This window comes from Crocodylus porosus, unplaced genomic scaffold, assembly GCF_001723895.1.
Source record: "Crocodylus porosus isolate Cpor-Errol unplaced genomic scaffold, CroPor_comp1, whole genome shotgun sequence".
Lineage (NCBI taxonomy): Eukaryota > Metazoa > Chordata > Crocodylia > Crocodylidae > Crocodylus > Crocodylus porosus.
This window is the reverse complement of record NW_017728938.1, coordinates 4,281,985-4,301,590: the sequence shown is the minus strand read 5'-3', so window position 1 is coordinate 4,301,590 and position 19,606 is coordinate 4,281,985. Positions and strand designations below refer to the sequence as shown.

The 19,606-nt window shown below is 42.1% G+C and overlaps 1 protein-coding gene across 2 annotated transcripts in view; it reads left to right on the top strand.

The window, feature by feature from the left end:
• DCAF1 (DDB1 and CUL4 associated factor 1) overlaps window positions 1-19,606 on the top strand; it is a 97,204-nt gene that overhangs the window by 66,727 nt on the left and 10,871 nt on the right. For both annotated transcript variants that reach the window (XM_019547484.1, XM_019547483.1), the window contains exon 22: window positions 1,141-1,245. In XM_019547484.1, the coding sequence (XP_019403029.1) occupies window positions 1,141-1,245 (105 nt within the window). The remainder of the gene's footprint in view (window positions 1-1,140; window positions 1,246-19,606) is intronic.

Genomic DNA, 19,606 nt, shown 5'->3' with positions numbered 1-19,606 from the left:
GAGTAAATTGGATGCTTATCTTGCTGGGATCCTATGACCCCAGCTGACTTCCTGCCCTTTGGGCAGGGGGCTGGACTCAATGATCTCCTGAGGTCCCTTCCAGCCCTGAGGTCTATGAAATCTATGAAATATATTACAGAGGGAAGCATCCTCTTTAAAGCCAGAGAGGGATGCATTTTTGTTTCATGTTTCCTGGTCTCGTGTTGAAACTTGCCCCAAAGTACAGAGTCTGGCAAGTGTACTCATGGTGCTCTCTGAGCTTTCACTTGGCCTCCCCCTTACCTTCCCTGTTCTACATATTTTCTTTCTGATTAACTGTCTTCCAGAAGTTGAGGTTTGCGGGAAGTACAGAGTTAAGTTTTTTGGCCTGTGTTATGCAAGAAGCCCTAGAAAAGCAACAAGCTTGCGCTGGTTGGATGTATTTCTTTACTTAGGGAACATTAAAACAATCCTTCCTTTCTCAGCAACCAACGCCTGGAATAGTTTTCAATATTGATAAGGCTCTCACATCTTGCTTTATGCAGAACAACACCATGCTCTTAACTTGTGAATTATTGTTTTATTCTTGCCTTTCAGCAAGGCTAGCTGACAGGGCACAATAACACCGTTGTCCCAATGTAGAGTACTAATGCATCAGTCCTTGGATTGGAAAAGCAGCGAGTTTAAAACCCACTTGGGACTGACTGCTTTGTTTTTAAAGTAATACTAGTTGGCAGATTTCAGGCCTTTGCATCTTTCTAAAATTGCTGCTACCTTGCAGCCTTTTTTGATCTTTTCTCCCCTTTAGGAAAACAGCCTTACACTAGAGAGAGAAATTTTGAGGGGAGTTGGCATGCAGTTTGGGAAAGGGGAATCAAAGCTGGGCAAGGGCCCGAGTGGTCCAAAATAGAGGTTTTATGAGGTGTATGTTCCTGTGGTAGGAATGCTGCTTTGCAAGTGACATAACACCTAGAACCTTAAAGCAAATCCTTTCTGCTGCTTCTGTGGCTGTTCTTATAAAATAGAAGAACCTTATTCCTGGTTATATTATGTGCACTAATAGAAAATAAAAGATGGGGACAACACCTTACTGTTTTTGGCATAACTTATACTATACTTATACTTATGCTATGTTGTTGGGGATGGGGGTTTCTTCTTCAGAACCAAGGAAGCATGGATGCCATGAACATGGATACGGTTTGCAGGCTGTATGAGGTGGGCAGACAGCGTCTGGCAGAAGATGAAGAGGATGAGGAAGAAGACCAGGTGAGAACTATAAAGACATCTTGGTTTTGGCAGTACAGTTGTAATCAAAGAACTTGTCTACACAGAGAAAGGTGTGTGGAGAAAGCAAGTATGTAAATTTACTCTACGTTTACCTTCCCTTGTGGACAATCTTAATATGCAGTAAATGTCAGGTATCTCACTCTTTGAAGGTGTACACAAGACTATCCACAGAAGGAGTTTTTGAGAATTAGCTAGGATACTATGAATTTATACTTTAGGTGTAGATATGTCTACTAGTTCCTTGTAGTTGGTATGCTGGAAAGAGTTGCAGTTGCATGTTAAAAATGTTTCTATAAAATACTTTTTCTGTGCCACAATGAATGGGTTTTGTCTTTACTTTAAATTGTACATACATCTTTGTTAGTCATGATGTTTAGTCTTTCCCTATATTGGATGTGGACCACAATATCATATTGTGAATTACACACTGCTTCTTGCACAGTATTAAAATTAAAGAAATGTTGTTAATAGGTTTGTATTGATATGTGCTTGGTAGCCAGCCTTTAAACCATGCATTTAAATTGTGGATTCAATATTTTCAACAGCCTTGTAAAGGGACCAAGGATGATTATTGTTACTCAAGATGAAGTAGGAAGCATGACTGCGCATTCTGAAGTCAGACTTCAGAAGACCAGTATTCCAGGCTGTGGTGCCAGGCATCATAGAATACCAAGTTCCTTATGCTTTGGGCAGGGTGAATCCCCCTCAAGTGTGGAATGGATTATTTTCAGCTCTGTGATGATAAACTATGTATTAGTGTTTCTGCTGGAAACAGCTGGCTTTCTCTCCCTCTCTCTTTTTGTGAAGGAAAGGAATGAGGAGTTTCATTTCTTCAGACTATATGTAAAGCTTAAGCTTTGGTTATTTTTTCCAGCTCTTTAATATCATGTTGCTATAATAAAGCTGTCTGACAGCTCTTCAGAGGAACATTTAACAGTACTAAAGAAGTGACTGGTTCATTGTAATCAACAATATTTTAATATTGCCCAAACAAATTGGGTTGTAAAGTGTGTTTTTCTTTCCCATCTCTGAAAATGCATCATCTTAGTCTGTTAGAATTGTGGTGGGCCTTTTATCTTTACTGGACAAAAATACTTTTGCCACAGTTAGAGCTACACCACTAGACTGAATAGATCTGGTGGGCATCTTACTGCCAGAGAGAATAGCAGAGCTGCATGCTAGTAGAGGAAATGCCAATTAATGTCCTTTCCAAACCATTACTTCCTCATAGCCTGCCAACCTCTGATCTCAAATATTTGTGTATTTTTAAAGAAAATTTTTTTTTGTGTGCACTATGCCTCCCTGAGTTTGTCTGTAGTCTCCCAATTTTTTTAACATGTTCATCTTTACTGTGAACTTTTAACAGTAGGCTTTACAAATCCACAAAATAATCATGTAGAAAAAACTGAACTTTCCACATGAAGTTATTTCCATCTTAAAAGTCAGCAATTAGTAGGCAGTTTCAGATTTCTTACGCATATCTCAGATACTACACTATTTTCCTGCATTATCATGGGCTAATTGTTGGTAAATATTGAATTTTTAGTAGTGACCAGTGTGTGTGATGCCCTTTTTAAATGTACTTCCCTTTGTATAATAGGGTCTTTTTTTACAGCTCAGGTTCCAGGCTATGAGATTGGCTACAAAGCAAAGATGAAAGCTTCTATTCTCCATTAGCTCTGGTTGTTGAGACTTCCTGTAATACAAGTGGAGATGGCCTTAGGCACAGTTTAAGTTATTGAAGAGGTTTCACAAAAGCTTTAGTAGCAGTAAAATAAAGCTACTTTTTTGTTTGCCATTGATTACCAGATTTAAGAGCATTTGCTTGGCATGCACATCTACCGCTGTTGACTGTCTTCACTCCTTGTGTTTATAAAAGTATCCTATTCAGTGGCTTCTAGGGTGGCCAACATCAAACTTTGGGCAGTAGGGAAGGTTAGTTTTAATGCAAACTGCTTAAAATGAGCCCAAATTCCAGTTACTGGATGCTTAGCAATGTTGAAAACAGAAATGACTGACCTCTTTGACCTGCATGTCCTCTTCTCATCTGCTTCCCTATTGTGGTCCAGTATGTAGCTTGATCTTTTACAGACCCACAAATATTTCTTGCATAGAAACATTTTGGGTTAAACTATAAACAGCACAGAGAGGCTGAGCCCTTACTTCCCAAAGCAACCCAACAACTTCCCTCTTTTTGGCTTTGGATCAATACGGAACAGGTACCTAAGTATTTGTATTGCTATACGTCATGAATTTCTTTTTTCAGGTTTAGACCTCTGGCCCAGTTTGGTTGCACTGACAGTCAAACTGCCTAAGTGCTGACAAATCAGAAAAGTACTTCCAGATTTCTCCTTGTATAGTGGTCTCACTGATATTCAGAGGGGATAGATTACTTTCCAGTTTTTACCTTGAGTATTGAAGGTGAAAAGTCTTGGAGGATATTTATCTGGAGTGACCAGGATTTATTGGACAAATGTTCTAAACTCTTTCATGTGGTATTCTAAATGATGTTCTGATACTAGGTCATTCTGAGGTTTGGATGTTTCACGGTGTTCCTGTTCTCTATTCAGCAGCAGGACTATGCATTTTCAGGGCGTTTGTTTGCATCTCCTTTGTAAATGGTCTGCCAAAAAGATGTCTGTCCTATCAGTAGGAAGATATTCAATAGAACTTGGATACACCATAGACTTAGGTTCTTTATCCCTTTTCAAAGTTGAAGGTTTGCAAACCAAGCAGAGAGATACAGCTGCATGAGACAGCTGTTGTTGGCCAGCTGAATGGAGAAGTTGTGCTCTTTGTAATAAAAGCTGCAGCAAACAGCTGTGTGGCTTATTCTTCATTTGGAAACCTGCTGCGAATTAAGTTGGTAATGAACCACCCTGATATAAATAACCCAGGTTTTACTGTACTCATAATGGAAGCAAGTTTGCTTTGGTCAGTTGTCGCTGTCTTTAATGCAACAGAAATTGTTGTATGTCCTGCTCATTCTGAAAATTGTGCTTGTGGCAGGCAATCCAGATGAAGTGCTGGAGGAACATGTACCCTTATGCTGCTTTGGTGATGAAGTTTATTGCAGCCCCCGTGTCAATCGATAATGCTTCTGTTCTAGGATTTCCTGAATAGTGTGGTTCTGGGGAATCATTATTATGGAGCTGCCCATGGTAGCATTGCTTAGTTGCAGACTTCTCTCTGATCCTGCCTGTCATTTTGGAGGAAAAAACAGCTGGACTGCTTTCAAACTCCTGTTAGTCCTTGCAACCAAGATGGCATAGTTGTCTTGTTCCTAGTGCCACTACTGTAAACCTTTGAGTGCTTTTGTTTATAAAACATTTTGGATTAACATAGCTGTAGTTGATGGATTCTGATCAGCTGTCATGGTACTTTTCGTATTTCTTTCTTCATATTCCTTGGAAAACCTTCTTTTTGTAACTGAGGCTAATACTCCAGCATTATCAAGCCAGTTTAAGTAAAACCAAAGCTGAATCTCTTGGCTATTGTAATTAATAAATACTTCTTGGGAGTTACTACAATAAGTAATGAATTGATAGTACTCTACCATGAATATAGGCTTCAATGGAACTAGTTTTAACCAGGCTTCAGCCACTGAGTCTCACAATGGGATGGCTTTGATTTAAGGTCTGTGTTTATTGTGCCAGACTGGCCTATGAATGGGCAACTGCAGAATAGATTAAGAGGATAGTGGTAGGAGCATGCTCACTTCTGTCACATCTTTGCACAACAGAATTTCTTGGTGTATGTGGGCAGTGTCCCACTCTGATCTGTGCTGTAGTTTGAAATGATAGCAGCCCTTTGCCTGTTGCAAATGCAGGCAGGAGATAGCTAGAAAATCTTTGAGATTTCTTAAATGCCCAGGCCTAATATTCTACAGTAAAACTGTTTCCCCCACTAAAGTGAGTGGGAATTAAAGGACATAGTGACTCCAGTCACAAACTCAAAGACTGATGACTCTGGTTAACCAAAGGATCTTCCTGCAACTGCCAGAGTAATTGTGAAAAATTAAAAGCTGCTGCAGCTACCGTTAGAAATTTTGTCCAGTACCTTGTGTAGAAATAAGGGACCATGCCTCTGTCCATGGTGGGAAAGTCACTGTATTGCCAAACAGGAAGTGTTTTGAGATGCTGCTGTTAACTTTGGGATGCAGCTGCCAGAGGGATGGAGCCACTTGAATGATGTGCAAGTGAGAATATAGGGGGAGAGACATATTTAGTAGATCATGGAAGTACAGTGGCATCTACCACTCAGTCCTTCATTGTGCTTGTGAGCTCTCCAACAGTGGCAATCTGTGAATCTAATAGGCGTCTGGTAACCAATTTGTTAACAGTATTAAGATTATAAAAGCTCCCAAATCATGATTCAGACACTTCCTCAGTGAGGATAGTGTTTGCAGATTTGGGGAGAGAGATTTACTAGCACAGGAAATTTTAAATTCATCACAAATAGGCTACCAAATGCAAATATTTTAGAAAAACTGGAATGGATAATGTTTCCATTTTTAATCAAAAGATCAGAATGTTTACAATACAGGAACATAAATGATTCTTCATGAAGTAGTGAATGGCATCAGTAATGGTGTTTTATAAACCTCACACAATCCACTTACTATCTTTCTGATTGTGGTGTTAACCCATTGGGAATGTCCTTCATAGCATGTAGGGTAGGGGAAAGCAGTGGGACATGCTTATCTGTTGAGACCCAATTACAAATGCAACTTTATTGAACTGCGGGAAGAGGAAAAGCCTCTTGCTCCCAATCTTCACTCTTTTCAGCACTGAAGCAACTCTACGTTCTGTTTTAGGAGGTTTCTGCCTTCCCTCATCTTGGCTGCTGCTTTTATCCCAGAGTCCTTTTTCCCTTTTTCTCTCAACGTGTGATGGCAATGACAGGTGCCAGCTATGGGTAGTGTAGGAGAAAAGGCCCAGAGCAAGAGTGCTAGCCAGAGTTAGCCCTTGCAGGATGGGATGGGTTCTCAAGACTCGTACTCTATCCCCTATTCCTGCCTACTATCTTCTGTCAACTACAGCAGCCACCTAGAAAAAGTCAGTCTTGACAGTAACAAATGTTAATGAATTTCTTATGAATCTTAAGGTTTGGGATGACTAGGACTGATACCCAGTTTGGCTTTTTCTGTGCTAAGTTTTCCAGTAGTTCAAAATCATATTATTTGGGTATGGTACTGTTTTACCTTGCAATAAAGTATAAACAAAGATGCAGCAAATGCTTCCCTTTTAATGAAAAAACTTTGCTGTCTACTGACAGCTAAGCAGAAAGCATTGGTTCCTTAAACTGACTATTCACAAAGTTTTTAGTCTGTTTAGTGTTTAGTCTTAGTATTTAAAAAGACACCGTGCACAACCCTTGACACTTAATTAAAACATGTGTGACCAAACACAAGTTGCACATAAAATAGAGGGCATGGGTTTTTAGATCCTGAGTTCTAATATAACCTGCCAGTCCCTCAAACTGGACTAATTTTTTCCAGTGTCTCATCCTGCTGACTTCTGAAGTAAGTGTCATGGTTACCTTTCTATTTACTGTAGATGCATGGTTATTGTTAGACTAGCTAAGGTTGCTTATGTAGAATAAGAGAGTAACTGTCTTTTATCTCTTCGCTCTGTTTTGGCTTCTGTGATATATTGTATGCTGTGTGCTGTGTTCCCTGTATTACGTCTGTCCTTGTCTTCTACACCTGCCTAGAAGCCTATGGTAAGAATTCTTACTCATTATATGTACTAGTGCACTTTGCCAGAGTTCTGTGTCTTCAGCTGAGTGATCTCATTTTACACACAAAGTGCATAGAACTGGAACGGAGTTACCTGAGATAATGGGTCCAGTCCTCTGCAATCACAGACAGCTATGGCATAGAAGAAGCATAGGATCTAATATGCATCATGTTTTTTCCTTTTCAACTGCGTGTTGTGGAGGACTCTGATACCTGGCTTGAAAAAGAGAGAAGGTGGGAAGAATTCAGATTTGTTTGCCGAGAAAACAGGGAATGACTAATTTTTTTATGTAGCTAGAGAATAGGATGATACCCAAAGTGAAATTAGTCCTGGAAAAACTATTGCCAAACATTTGTTGCTGCCCCCCACACGGGGGAACGATAGGTTGAATGAAGTAATTGGGTAAAAACTCTTAACTTCTGTTTTCAGTTGTTGCCTTTCCTGAGAGATGATTGCTGAAGGGTTTGGAGATGTTTGAGCAGCACAAATCTTCTGGCAATAAAGAGCAATTGTCTGAAGTTAAAGTTCTGCTTCTCTGTAAAGCAGAATAAATCATACTTTATTCAGTGCTTTGAATAAGCGTGAAAAATATAATCCTTTGCAGGGATTTGCATCACTGGAAAGATTCACTTTGTCCCAGGTGAGCTTGGAAGTTTTGGAAAGAGGAAATGGCAAAAGGATGATTGCATACAAAAATGGGTAAATTCACCAACATAAGAGTAGTAGAAGGGATCTTTAAAAAGCAGCCATAATGCCCTCCCACCTAAAATGGACAAAACTCTTTGAAATTGGATTAGTAAAACAATTTATAGAGACCAGACTAGACTTCCTGCAGTGAAATAGGAAGAGTTGTACATTAGTTAAATATGGAAAAAAAAAAAAAGTTGAGGATGCTGGAAAGGTTCCAGTAACAACATACTATTTCTAACCTCATAGGACTTAATTTTTAGGCTAAGGAGGGGTATTCATAATTTGAAGTAAGCAATTTTGGAAAGTAATTTCCAAAATGGGTTCACTGACATTTTAGATAATCTCAGAGCAGAGAAAGGAGAAGTGGACAAAACTTGGGACCAAATAGATGGCTCATTATAGTATTACTGCACTTTCAGAACTAATACACGGGTACATGAACTATGAACCTCAAAATGAGGTCAGCTGAAAATTCAGAATCTAGCATCAGTATAAGAAAAGGCCTGTGTGATTTTGTGGTTTCAGAAACACAATCTAAGTGTAAACCTGAGACATTACATAATTACATGAGGAATCTTCCTTGGGTTCTGGACATCTAACCATTATGAAAATGGTTCCAGAACTTAGAAATTAGCATGGGAGAGAGAAATGTGGTTTCTAGTACGAGTAAAATAATCTGATGTATTGCTGATACTTTAAGTCTTCAGCAGCTCTAGGAGCTGAGAAAAGTACTTGAGATTTTGATACAAAGGGTATTCAAGAATGTAGACAAGGGGTGGTCAACCCATGACATGTGCGCCACAAGTGGCAATGGCAGCTGCTTTGTATGGCACACGAATCCCAGACACTCAGTAAAGGGAGGCACCAAGATGGAGGCGGGGGGCGTTGAGCAGAATGAGGTTCTATGGCTGTGTAGAGCAGAATGGGAGCAGGACACTGCTGCAAGAGGAAGTTTTTAGGTGTTGCTGATAATGGCAAGTTAACTCTTCCCTGGCCCTGCAGCCATTACTGAATTCAGAGCATTGGATCCTTGCTCACCTATATAAAATTGCTGTGGTTGTGGGGCCAAGGAAGAGTTAACCTGGCTCTTGGCAGTGACTACACCTCTTTGCAGCAATGTCCTGCCACTGCTCTGCTCTTCCTGGCTAGAGGCTTGAGCCCATCTGTCTATATTATGGTGCTTTAGGGTACAAACTCTTATCAGGTACATCTCTGGGGAGGTAGGGTCAGAGCAGCACTTAGGGTGCTGACAGAAGTGCAGCTGCCTGCTGTAACTGAGAACACTTTGCAGGAAGCTTTCTGAGTTACAGTGATCCTGTGGAAAAAACAGAAGTTCACTGTTGGCTCCAGGAGGGAGGGGAGCCTAGCTGTTGGCTGCAGCTGGTTTCCCCTAGCAATGTCCCCTCCTCTCTCCCAGCCTGTCCCTATTTCAGAATGAGAACAGGGGAACGGAGCTTGTTCTAGGGATTCCTTAGCCAGCGCTGGGTGGTGGGGTGTGTGAATTGGAGCCCCCGTACCTTACAGGAGGAGGAGAAATGGAGGATTCCAAAACAGCTGCCCCACCTTCCAGCAGGGGCTGAACCCTCCAGTCCAAACTCTCTCTACTCCCTTCCCCACTCCCATTCTGGAAACAGCCGGAGACTGGAAGACACCACAGAGAGAAATTACAAAAGAGGCTGTGTTTTTAAACTTCTTCATCTGACCCCTCATGCGGTAAAGGTTCAGATTTTCACCAGATCGCTCATTTTTGAAACTGTACAGCTGTGCACTTGTGTTTGGTTATGGCTATAGACCACTTTCTGTGGTCAGATTGTGCAAAAATTGTCACTTCTGTCTGTACCCCTTAGGGAAAGTCTGGGGCTTAATTTGTGATAGGCTTGCCAAAAAGGTTAGCCACCACTGATGCAAACTATGAGAGTGATGCATTGGTGATGGAAGCCTGACCTACTACTTACTAAAGTATTCCAGTGTGTAAAAGATGGGAATTTTGACTTGTTTTGATGCTGTTTTATATCTGAAGTTCAATTAGAGGGAGATGAGAGATCTGGAAAGGAGGTGATAGTCACTTCACAGTCCACCATTTTAGGAGAGAAGTATTATTTATAAGCCACAAAGTATTAAATTCTGACAGGTGGATTAGAATATGAAGTTTCTCTTATCTCCAGCACCTTTGAGGTAGTAGAGGTTAAGATAAAAAGACATCATGTAAAAATAGGCCATCTGAAAAGAATTTTTTGAGTATAAGTTTCTTTGATCACTCTACATTGGTACCCAATCTTACAGCCAGAAGATGGAAAAGAGAAGGTGGATTTATGGACACAGTTTTTTCCAGATAATATAAAACACCTTTTGTTGCTTGTGGTGTTCCACAGAAAGCTTTTTCCAGGACTCCCCTCATGGTATGATATGCTTTGAGTTAATTAATCTCTTTCACAAAGTAGTTATCCTGTGGTCAGGAGGGGTGTGTTTAGTAGTATCCTCTATCATTGTCTGGCATATTCAGGAGTTCCTAAAGATCTATTGTGGCCAAGATAAACTGTCCTCCTATATAGCAAGTAGGGCAAAATATGTCCCATAATTTTCAGATAACACTGGGAGGCTTCGTGTATGCCGACTGGCATCTATGAGCAGTTCCTGAGGTTTTAGTGGAGACTTTTATGTTGTAACAATGCCTATCGCTTGCACTGGCAAATGTTTTGGGTAAGTAAAGGTTATGTATATTTGTTATTAACTGAACTAGAACCCAAATGCTTTATTTACATGGGCTTTAGAGAGATCTCATCTTTTTATATGAATGTTATGGTCCTAGAGAATAAATTAGGTCTGACTTTTAAAAACGTTCAGACATGATCAGTCTGTAGTTCTGTTTAAGTAAATGTATCTTTCTTTCCCTTTTGCCATGGTTTCTCACTTTCTTAGACTTCAGGTTTGGTGTTGCTGGTAATTTTTTGGCTAGCTGAAATCTGAGCATCTTCTCTGGAGACTATCCAGGAGTGTTGGATAGTACCTGGAAAACTCCTTGAATAAGTTTTTATGCTAAAAGGCTGATCTGCTTAGGAAATTTTACTGATGTAACAATATAAAGATAACTGTCCCTGTGAACACTTCTTCAAACTTTATACTTCATACCTGTATGTAATGTACGTATATTTTTCTATACCCCCTACTTTACTACCTTGTCTCCCAAAAGCTGATTTTTGAGACATTTTGCCTTGATCCTTCATCATGTCATTCACCCTCTTCAATCCTGCGTGTTAAATCTGCAGCTACATTTAGTTTCTTAGGAAGGAACAAGCTTAAGCCATCCCAAAGCTACTTGGTTAAACTGCTGCATATCTCTCTGGACAGTTTTATTTAAGTCTGTATAGACCAGGGGCAGGCAATTATTTTGGCTAGAGGGCCACTTACTGGGTTTTGGTGAGCTGTCAAGGGCAACAAGGGTGGCCCCACCCCCGGTTGCCATTTTGGGGCCAGAAGTCCTGTCCTTAACCTCTGCCCTTTGACACTGGAAGTCCCTCTCCTTGCCCCTGGAAGTACTCCTTTTGGGAAGTGTTTGCTACCTTGGAACTGGGAAAAAATATTATATACAAGTTTCCTTTGCTTTATGTTGTATGTGTGTTCCTAGAAAATGGTGCATGACTCTAATTCTCTTAAAGGAAACCCGCTTTACAATGTAACAAATAGGGTTACATTCCAAGACCACAACTGTACTGACCTCCAGACCCATTTCTGCCACTTCTTTACAAAACAATTTTAGTACTCGCCAACAGCAGACAGTACACACAAGCACAGGGCACTATTGTAATGGGGATGGCAAGTACAGAAACACGTGTTGTAGACAACAAGCGAGGAGCACAGATACACACAGGAGACTATATTTTGGTACGTGTCACTCCCACAGTGCACCACACAAAGCAGCTGACTGCGAGCTTCCACCACACCAATCGCTTAAGAGTGAATTTACTTTGCATGTAATGAATTTTTGTTATAAAGTGGGTCATCGCATAAGAGCAAACTCATGCATGCAGAACCTGCATTAAGCAAGGGAAACCTGTACTAAAAATTAAACTTCTATTATATTATATTTTAATTTTATTTAAAAAAAATGTTGTCCTGATTTGTGTGTATTTGTGCTGTGTATATATAGAAGTGATTGCATAATAGCTCAAAATGAAGTCTTTCTCTTGTATATTGTGGGGAGCTATGGGTGTGTGGGTATGGGGTTTGTGGGAGGCTGTGTGTGTGTGTGTGTGAATATGGGGTGTGGAGGAAAGCGTTGGGGTGTGTCTAGGTGCGCATGGAGGGTTTGTGTGGGATGTGGCTGGAGTTTGTGGGGGATGGGGTGTGAGTGCATGTGTAGTGTGTGCGTGTAGTAGTGAACGGGGCTCCCCCTAGAGGTGTGTGGGGGAGAGTGTGAGTGGGTGCAGTGTTGGTGGGGTGTGTAATTTGTGTGGGGGAGGATGTGGCTGTGGGGTTTATGGCGGGGGTTGAGGGTATGTGGTGTGCATGGGAGCCCCTGCCCACACCCCCCTGAGCTAGTCAGCCCCTGCAACAGCCCAGAGTCTGCACACCCTGTGGTGCTTCCCCCACCACTGCCAACAGTGTGGCCTGCTCCCACTCTGCACCGCTTGGCTGTGGCATGTTCTGCCACCCCATAGCATGTAGCAGGGTTGGGGTGGCTTCTTCTGGCTGCTGCCGCTACTGCCTCCAGCCATGTAGTAGCAGCACATGCAGTCCTGACCCCACATGACCTACGCCAGCTCCGGGCTCACCTATCCTGGCTGAGTAGCAGCCGGGCAGAAACTGCTGCTTATGGTGGGAAAGTGCCACTTCCCCCTCGCTGCCACCAGGCACTTTTTGATGCAGCCCATGCCACACTGGGCTGCCCTGTGGCTCCATCACTGCCACCTCTGGGTTGCCCTGCGGCTGCTCCACACTGTCACGATTGCCAAGCAGGGCAGCTCAGTGGTGGTGGTAATGGTGCTGCAGGGAAACGCGGCATGGCACGGGCTCCAGGTGGCTGCACCAAAAACTGGCCAGAGGCAGCGAGGGACAGGGGCTACTTTCCCTCTGTGCCGAGCAACAGTTTCTTCCTGACACAGCTGCTGCTGCTGCTCAGTCCAGATGAGCGAGTCTAGAGTAGCAGTGGCGGCTCACGAGAGAAACTGCTGCTCAGAGCAGGGGAAAAGCAGCCCCTCCCCTTCCAGCTGCCAGCATTTCCTAGTGTAGTCACCTGGAGCCTGTGTGGGGCTGCCTTGCATCTGCTTTGCACTGCCACTGCTACCCTGGGGGGCAGCCCAGAGGTGGTGGTGGTGATGCAGCATTGGTGCCGGGCAGCCCAATGCAGGCTCCAAGTGGTTACACCTGAAAGTGGTGGCAGGGGATGGGGAGGGGTGCTTTTGCCCCATGCTGTGCAGCAGTCTCTGTCCCATGCTGCCGCTGCTCAGCCTGAGTGAGCGAGCCCAGAACCGGCAAGGGCTGTACGCACTGGTGCCCGCAGCTACCGAGGGCCTGGCAGCAGCCGGAAGGAGCTGTTGCTGCCTGGGCTGCCTAGAAAGGCAGTCCACCTGTGGAGCAGCCCCAGCCCCACCGTGTGCCCAGAGGGTAGCAGGATGCACCACAGCCAGGCAGCGCCTTGGCCAGGTGAGAATGAGGGACCTGGCATGGGTGAGACAAAGCCCCTCTGTGGGCCAGATGCAGCCTGCAGGCCATATTTTGCCCACTCCTGGTACAGACCTTTTGAAAATTCAGTCCATTTGCCATCCTATTTAAATATAATTTTAGCTTATTCCTTGGCCACCTGAAGCTAGTAGAGTGCACTGCAATTTTTTTTTTTTAATCTTGAAGTAGTTTTAAGGGAGCATTCTGCTATCGGATGTCTGCTAAGAAATGAGGGCAGGCAACCATCTTTTTGTATTAATGACAAGGCCCATAGATAGTTATTCCATTTCCTCTTTTGAACATGAAGAAGAGGTGGTTTTCCAATTTTTTTTTTCAAGAGTACTCCAGTAAATTTTGCAATGGCACCTCTGCATGTACCCCAAGGATGCTGAAGTCATGTTTATTAAAATGCTACAAAAGTGTTCGACATGCATAAATAGAAACCTTTTTGTGTATTAATATGCTACAGCATCTTCAGGGAGACAGCAATGAATGCTGGCTTTAAAATGATTGGAACTAGGTTGAGGAGTTCTCTTCTTTCCTTTGTTATTGATGCGTTGCATTTATTTTAGATTTGTAGGACGAGATGTGTTCTTGGCTAAGTTACTTAGGTGCTTCTGAAAATCCCTCCCTAAGCTTCTGAGAAGCACACGTATACCATTGGAAGGCAGTGAGATTTATATTTCTAACCCATTTAGATGCTTTTAAAATTCTCGCTCTTAATTTTCAATTTTTTAAATTAAGCACTCAAATTTGTATGTTGGCACCTAAATACCATATTAAGGCACCTACATGGTGATCTGTGGACCTGAACTTGTACATAACTGTCCTAAAATGGGTAGTAATGTTGTTAACTGAAGTTAGAAATACAGGCCTTTTGCATCTTTGTACTGGGTTGCCCATTCAGCTTTCATAAGTGTTGAATTTTTTTCCTTCCTTAGCTGCAGACCTGGTTATATCCCAGGAACAGGCTGGCTGAACTTCAGAACCTTTAGAACATTTCCAAGTAATGCATGGATTCTGAATCTTCCAGATCGGGGTGGCCAACCTGTGGCATGGGTCCTACAAGTGGTATAGGTAGCCGCCTGTGGCAGATCCAGAAGGGAAAAGCAGCATGGCAGCAGATAGGGCAGGAAGCAAAACAGCAAATCGGGCAAGGAGCATAGGAAAGGAAGTAGAAAGCAAGCAATGGATTAAGGAAGAGAAGAGTGGCTCTTTGGGGGAGGTGGGGTACAGGGCTAATTAATGGCATGCCTACCAAAAAAGTTTGGCCCACACTGTTCTAGATCTTTTGGCTTTTTCATATCATCGATCAGTAGGTTTGGCTGGTGAGCTTGAGGGCATTGGTGGAGTAAGGTAAAATCTGGCTTTGGTGGCTCTACTTCCTGAACTCAACTGGTGGTGCTGGGTGACTACTAATCCTCTTTGCCCATAATGTTCTTTTTTGCAGTATTGTACAAGATTTTTTACTGTGGCTCCTACATAGGGGAAGACTGTCAAACTTGGCGTGTGTCAGTGGGGCTCCTGGTTTACATACGGATAATGTGAAACTTTGACTTTTCTGTGAAAAGGAAGAGATCTCTTGAGAATATGGACCAGGATTGACAGTTGGCAGGGTAAAGGCTAGGCCAGATACTTTGGAGGTAAAGCTGGCAGGGTGGATCCTGCCCCATTGAGCAGTATTTGCTTGTGTAATGTCAAGAAGGTCAACAAAATATGTGCCGTTAAATCCTTGTTTGTTCTTGGGTTCAACCCAACTCCTTGTGGTTGGGTTGGCTCAGAGGCATCACTTTTTCCTTCCTCACATGGACCTCACAGGCAGCGATGAAATCTGCTTCAAGATTGGATTGCTGCAGTGTGTGCTAGAAGGACCTGTGTTTTGAAGACTAATCAAATTAGTATTCAGTTCAGCTGCCAGTTACTTAGTTGGAGTAACACATTGCATCAGTTCTTCATAGTTGTTCTGGCTTAATTTCTTTCTGGGTGGAATCCAAACTGCTCCTTTGGATCTCCAAAATGTTGTATCGGTTCCCTGTTTATTGAGATCGCTGCCATGTAGGTCTCTGCATAGATGTTTTAGTGGGGCAGTAGAGATCAGCTTGGGCTGTTCTTCCATGATTCATTTATTTTCAACTGTCTGTCCTATGCTTTAATCTGAAATCATGAGCTCTCCCCTCTCAGAAACCTAATTCTCCATGTATTGACTCTCAGAATGCTTCCTTTCCTAGCTCACCATCAAGGACTTCATAGATTAGTGTTGCTTGTAGCTGGATCTTTCATGTGGGCTGGCTGCCCTAGAAGTTTTATATATCTGTGTTCTGGACTGTAACCATTCTTTCTAGACCTCTTGGCTTAAAGATGTACTCCTCATTGATCCAGGTCATCTGAATCAGTTGATCTTAATGGGTGTCTTTACACATGCACCAGGATGGAGGGGGGTTGGGCGTGTTAATTAAAGCAGCTTCAAGACCCATTCTAATTAAAGCACCCATAGCTTCACGTGTGTTCAGTGTCCCGCACTTCAGAGTAGTAGTGGGGATGCTTTAACTAAAGCTTGTTTGACAAGCTTTAGTTAAAGTACCCCTGCTGCCATTTTGAAGCGTGGGGACAATGAATACATGTGATATAGAGGCTGCTGGAGCAGGCTAATTAGCACATTCCAGCAGACTTGATTAATCCAATGTCCTAATTAGCACACTCCAGCAGACTCAATTAATCAATTCTGCTTTGATGGATGCTAATTAGCATACATTGGAGCAGATGTCCAGTACATGTGTAGGTGCCTAGTGAGAAAAGATGAGGCCCAATGACTCCTGCAGATTTTGACCTGGCTGTATGACTCGAAAATAAGTTTGACATAGTGGAGTGACTATTAAAACAGGCAGTATTGTTTTGCGGTGATCTGCATATCATGATGGATAAATATTTATTTAAATCACCAAGGAGGAAACCTTGGGGTTTTTCCCTTAATTTATTTCAGTATTGTTTGGCAATTGTGGTATTTCTGTAATGATGATGATTCTGTAATGAATCATCATTTTGTATTGGTTAATACAGCCATTAAAACCTGCTGATTTTCAGCCAGATATAACCTCTCCACTGAATTTAGTATGTTTCCCAACCAGGAGGGCATCCTGTATCTATACCCATTATTCAAGTATGCATGTTAATGCAGTCCCTTAATTATTATATTAGAAACTGGCAAAGGGTACTTATTTGCTTGTGATGTGTCAAGCTGCTCAAGGAAAAAAGGTACAAACCCAGCAATTTTATTTTTTTATTATTTAAATGAAGTGACATAGGGAACAAAATTATCAAAGTTGGTGTTTCGTATTTAAAAATGATTTGGTAAACAAAGGAAATAGAGGACAGGTTTGCAATTTGACCTACTTTCCGGTCACTGTGAGCTAGATTTTTAAATATCTTTAGGTGCCTTGAGATGCAGATAGATAATTTTGAAAATCTTGCAGGTACAAAAATAAATTAGATACCGAACTCATATTGACATACAGAAAACTATAACTCTTGGTTCCAAAATGATACCTTTTATTAGACCAATTGGGAAATTGAAGAAAATTGTCCTTTTCTGCAAGCTTTCAGGCTCAAAGGCCCTTTATCAGGCTCTGGGAAAAATGTAGATGGTATAAGATGGTAAAAGGTCCCCATAGGTAGGAAATATACTTCATTTTTGCACAGAGGGAGCTGGAGATGGCAAACTGTCCCTCTGTCTTTCCCATATTGAAACGCATTGGAACCTATATTGAAACATTTAGAATTAGGCAACTAATCTATTTAAGTGTTTTTGAAAAATCCCATAGGTTACATTTTTTGGTTTCAAGTATCTTGATGCTTTAAAAATCTGGTCTCACGTCCTTAGTTTTTAGAATTTATAGAAAAAGATGAGCTCAATATGATTCCCTTCCCCCCCCCCCCCATAGATTAGCAGATGAAAATGAGCACTCCTGCTTTTGCAACTCATAATCAGTTTCTCAACTTTTAATGAATTAGTACAAATGAAGAAGATACTGTCTCTACATCTATTAGCTAAACTAAATCAAGAAAAATTATGGCAAAAGGTTTTTCTGCTCAAAAGAAACTTAAAATATTTTTGTTTGGATAAATGGACAATATCAATGTTTGCTCCATTGTAATGGCTGAAAAGTAGTTTATTCCAGGGGCTAGTTATACCAGAACCAATGAACAGGCCAGTAGATAGGGGAGTTTGAGTGGGGACTCCTGCTTGGGAGAAGAGCAGGAAGACTTGGGCTTATGACTTCTGCTGAGTGGAAGGTCTGCCTGGTTCCTTCTGGATGGTGCAGATTCAGTTTGGTTGCTGTTTTGCAGGGGGAAATTAAGCAGATGGGTTCAACAGCTGATACCACTATGAATGAAGAAGTAAGGCTTGCCTAGACCAAAAGTCTAGCTAGCCAGAGCTTCCAGTGACACCAAGACCAACAAACATAAGAGGGGTTGTTTGGGGAAGTTTGCTCTGGCCACTTTTTTTTTTTTTAGCCTTCCTTTGCTGTAAGTTGCTGAGTGAAACCAGGCAAAGGAAGAAGAGGGAATTTTCCAGGAGGTAAAGCATCCTATGATCCCTGCCATGGTGTAAGAGGTGCTTTCTGGTGAATTCTCTTAGCAGCTAGGTGAGGAGGTTGCAGGACGAAATGGCTAGGCTCATAAGACGCAGATACTTAAGAAGGTGGAAGCTAGCCGCTTTTCACCTCTGGCAGCAGACAACAACACTCCTCTTTTGAACCTGTGTCTGTCCAGATGGACAAAAGGGTACAAAACCCTGAAATCGGATGATGAAGAACCTACTTCACAGAAGCCATGGGAGGATCAAAACCACTGCCACCAAGAGGAAGTGATAGATGATGGTAGTTAGTGACTCCCTCTTACAGGGGATGGAGACATTCATTGGTTGGCCTGACCTGTTGCCTTGGGAAGTCTGCTGCCTGCTAGGAGCCTGTATCTGAGATGCCATGGCAAAGTTGCTGAGGCTCATCTGACCCTCAGATTACCACCCTATGCTACTCATCCATGTGTGCTTTGAGCAAATCAAAAGCGACTACATGGCTCTGGGTGCAAAGTTGAAGGGGCCCAGACCGTGCTCTCATTTACCCTTTTGGTCAAGGATAAAGACATAGGTAGCGGTACATATATCCTGTAGATGGTATTGCCAGAAAGACTTAGACTTTGGCTTCTTTGACCATGGGGTGATGTTCCAAGAGGGACTATTGGGAGGAGACGGGGTCCATCTGATGAAAAGGGGGAAGAGCATCTTCACTTCCATGCTTGCTAACCTAGTTTGGATAGCTTTGAAGTAGGTTCACTGAGGGATGGAGACAAAATACTAAAGGTAAGTAAAGAGCCAGAGAACCTAAAAAAAAAGGAACAAGTAAAAGGACACAGTAGTGGAAACCTCAGCAGTGTTATCAGAGAGAAATGGGGACAATCCATTAGTTACCTGAAAATGTTTATGCACTTCTGTGAGAAGCATGAGGAATAAGCAGGAAGAGTTGGAAGCTTTAGTATAATTGTGGAATTACATTGTAATCGGAATCAAGTCACAAACTAGTAGATGATACCAAGTTGGATAGCATGACAGATGTTCTGGAGGGTAGGGTGAGGATCCAGAATGATCTGGATAAATTGGAGATATGGTTAGAAATCATTCAGATGAAATTCAGCAAGGACAAGTGCAAAGTCATGCACTTGAGATGGAATAATTGTATGACATATGAGGAAGGCCTGAAAGAACAAGCATTGTTTAGTCTGGAGAAGACCCTTGAGCTGTGGGCTGGATCAGAAGGCCTCATGAGCTCCTTTGCAGCCCTGCTTCCCTGCGATTCTTGTGATGCTGGCATTTTATTAAGTTTACTTTACCTTGTGAGTCAGAAATGGTTCCCCAGTGGTTCTGCTTAATATCTGAGGATGACTTTTTGGGGCCACATTTTATTCAAATGATGTTGATCGGTTATGAATTTAGACACTAATATGTTACCATTTACAAAAAAATTACAAAAAAGAAAAATGTTTAATAGAAAATTGATTTGTAGTATTTAAAGTCATTTACCTGGTTTTAAAACATGTAAATGACCTCAGTAAATGTGGATGTCCTCCAGAAAGCTAAATAGTTGAACTCACTCTATCAGTTGAGTATCAGTGCTTGCTGCTACTCATAGTTTCATAGTTTCTAGGGTCGGAAGGGACCTGAGCAGATCATCTAGTCCGACCCCCCGCCATGG